The 2,546-nt window shown below is 34.3% G+C and overlaps 1 protein-coding gene and 1 long non-coding RNA gene across 2 annotated transcripts; one reads left to right on the plus strand and one right to left on the minus strand.

Moving 5' to 3' along the window:
* The first annotated feature begins 570 nt into the window (after positions 1–570).
* LOC105137315 (calmodulin-7) lies at positions 571–2,288 on the plus strand. The gene is made up of 2 exons (XM_011043018.1): positions 571–791; positions 1,737–2,288. Exons 1-2 carry the CDS (start codon positions 716–718, stop codon positions 2,108–2,110), a joined length of 450 nt encoding a protein of 149 aa, XP_011041320.1. The 5' UTR covers positions 571–715; the 3' UTR covers positions 2,111–2,288.
* Positions 707–1,055, minus strand: LOC105137314 (uncharacterized). The gene is made up of 2 exons (XR_844538.1): positions 954–1,055; positions 707–893 (listed from the first exon to the last, which is right to left on the minus strand). It is a non-coding gene; the product is annotated as an uncharacterized LOC105137314 (long non-coding RNA).
* Positions 2,289–2,546: the final 258 nt, after the last annotated feature.

Below are 2,546 nucleotides of genomic sequence, written 5' to 3' on the forward strand. Positions count from 1 at the left end.
TTTCTTGGACTTGATTCCTGCTGCTGTACGATTTTACCCCTCTTTATTATTGTTTATGACAAGACGGTATTTTCTTCAATTTAAGTGTTTAATTTTTGCAAATTTACAAATGACTGAAATACCTTAATATAATGTATTTAAAAAAAAACACTCTACCGTAGAGGTTTAATAGCATCTGTTAAAAATAAATTGAATTCTTAATATATGATTCATTATTCATAAGTATTAAACATAATAAACCTTGTATTCTTGTTCTTTAAGTTAAAAAGAAAAGGCTAAAGAGAAAAAAGAATATTTTGAAGTAAAAAAGCTTACAATGGGAGGGCATAAAGGTCATTTATGGACTAATCAGTACCAATTTTTTAAAAAATCACAAGAAAAAAAAGGAAGAAAATATTTTGAAGTAAAAAAACTTACAATGGGAGGGCATAAAGGTTATTTATGGACTAATCAATACCAATTTTTAAAAAAATCACAAGAAAAAAAAGGAAGAAAAGAAATGAGAGGGGCAAAATAGGACGTGAAAAGGTGAGTTGGAATTGATAAATGGGTCACGTCCGGCTAGAAGAGAGCTTGGGGTGGCTAATTTAGCTCATATAAGAACACAACATCTTTTATCTGAATCTAAAACTAAACTCTCTCTCCCCCTCTCACACGCACGCTCTCTATCTCTCAGGTTTTTATCTCCTTCTAGGTTTCATTTTTTAAAAGAGAAATGGCGGATCAATTGACGGATGACCAGATCTCTGAGTTCAAGGAAGCTTTCAGTTTGTTCGATAAGGATGGCGATGGTTTGTTTCTCTTGATCTATCTTCTGATTTGCTTCTCCGGGTGTTTATGGTTTTTTTTTTTCTATGTTTTTTTGTTTTATTTTATCTTGAATTGTTTTTTACCTTGTTTTTTGGGGGTAAAAGGTGGTTTCTTGTTTTATTTTATCTTCAATTGTTTTTTACTTTGTTTTTTGGGGGTAAAAGGTGGTTTCTTTGATGGAAGTATGTGATTTTGATTGATGGGTTCTTTTAAATTTTGGAAATTTGTTGAAGTTGAGATTGAAAAAACTGATGTCTTGGATGAAAGATGCTTTCTGTCAGTGAAATATGTGATTTTGAGTGATGACTACTTAATAAAATTTGGAAATTTTGATTAAAAAAATAGATTGCTTTTATTTTAGGTTGCATTCAATGATCCAATCAACAAAGGAAAATATTACGTATGTGATGTTTGTTAGCGGTCGTGGAGGATCTGAGATCTGTAATTTAGGGCTTTTTGGCGGCAAATTAGCAATAATCTTCGGAGTCTCTGAATCGGATGATAGTTATATTGTGACGCATAATGAGATTATTTGCTGAATACTGTTTTGCAAATGGTTGTCTGCTATCAAATTAGCAGTTTCTGTGTTCAGCTTGTCTTTGTCTTTGTCGGGTTGATTTGTATCTTAGGTTCTTGAATGTTTGTGATTGGTTGTTTTCGTATTTGGTGGTTGTTAAAACTTTATGAGATATACTTATGTAAGTTGTAAATGAGATTAGGCTTTCCCTGTGAAATAAAAAAACTATACTAGGAATATCGAAGTAGAAGGGTCCTTCAGTTCCTTCCCCTTACGGCATTTTTCTTGCGACATTCATAGAAACAAAATATAATATAAAATGGGAGATTGGATTCTGTGTGTGCTGGTGTCCGTTGAGAACATTAAAACAATTGGGCAATTGGTTTTTCATATGTCTTTTGTTCTTCAGGTTGCATCACAACCAAGGAATTGGGGACTGTGATGAGATCTCTAGGACAGAACCCGACTGAGGCTGAACTCCAGGACATGATCAACGAGGTTGATGCTGATGGAAATGGTACAATTGATTTTCCTGAGTTCCTGAACCTCATGGCAAGGAAGATGAAGGATACCGACTCCGAGGAGGAGCTCAAAGAGGCATTCAGGGTATTTGACAAGGATCAGAATGGTTTCATCTCCGCAGCTGAGCTTCGTCATGTGATGACTAACCTTGGGGAGAAGCTTACCGATGAAGAGGTCGATGAGATGATAAGGGAAGCTGATGTGGATGGCGATGGCCAGATAAATTATGAGGAATTTGTCAAGGTTATGATGGCTAAGTGATGACCCCCTCCCCACCCGAAATTTATTTTTATGAATTTAAATTAGGAGGGGATAACAGGGTTGTGACTAATATAATGGGATTTCTAGTTTCCTTGTTTACAATTTTTATTCGATGGTTTCTTAAACCAAGGCTCTTAGGAAGTGGTGTTGGTGGCATATCCAGCTGGTTTTGTTGGAATGTTCACTCTTCTATGAGTTCTTATTGCATGTTTTTTTTTGTTTTTTTTTTAGATTAACGTGGATGTCCAAATAGATAAAATTTTGAATTAATTGTATTTTTGACAATTTGCTTCTTCCTGCCTGTAATAGGCGATACCCGTGTACGAAGAATTTGTATCCTTGTTGATTTATTTTATTTCAATGCAACCTGTTGGATGGATGACCCATTCTATGAGTTCTTATTGCACGTTTTTTTTTTTTTTTTTTTTTTGTTTAA

The sequence above is a fragment of the Populus euphratica genome, unplaced genomic scaffold, assembly GCF_000495115.2.
Source record: "Populus euphratica unplaced genomic scaffold, PopEup_1.0 scaffold66.1, whole genome shotgun sequence".
Taxonomy (NCBI): Eukaryota; Viridiplantae; Streptophyta; class Magnoliopsida; order Malpighiales; family Salicaceae; genus Populus; species Populus euphratica.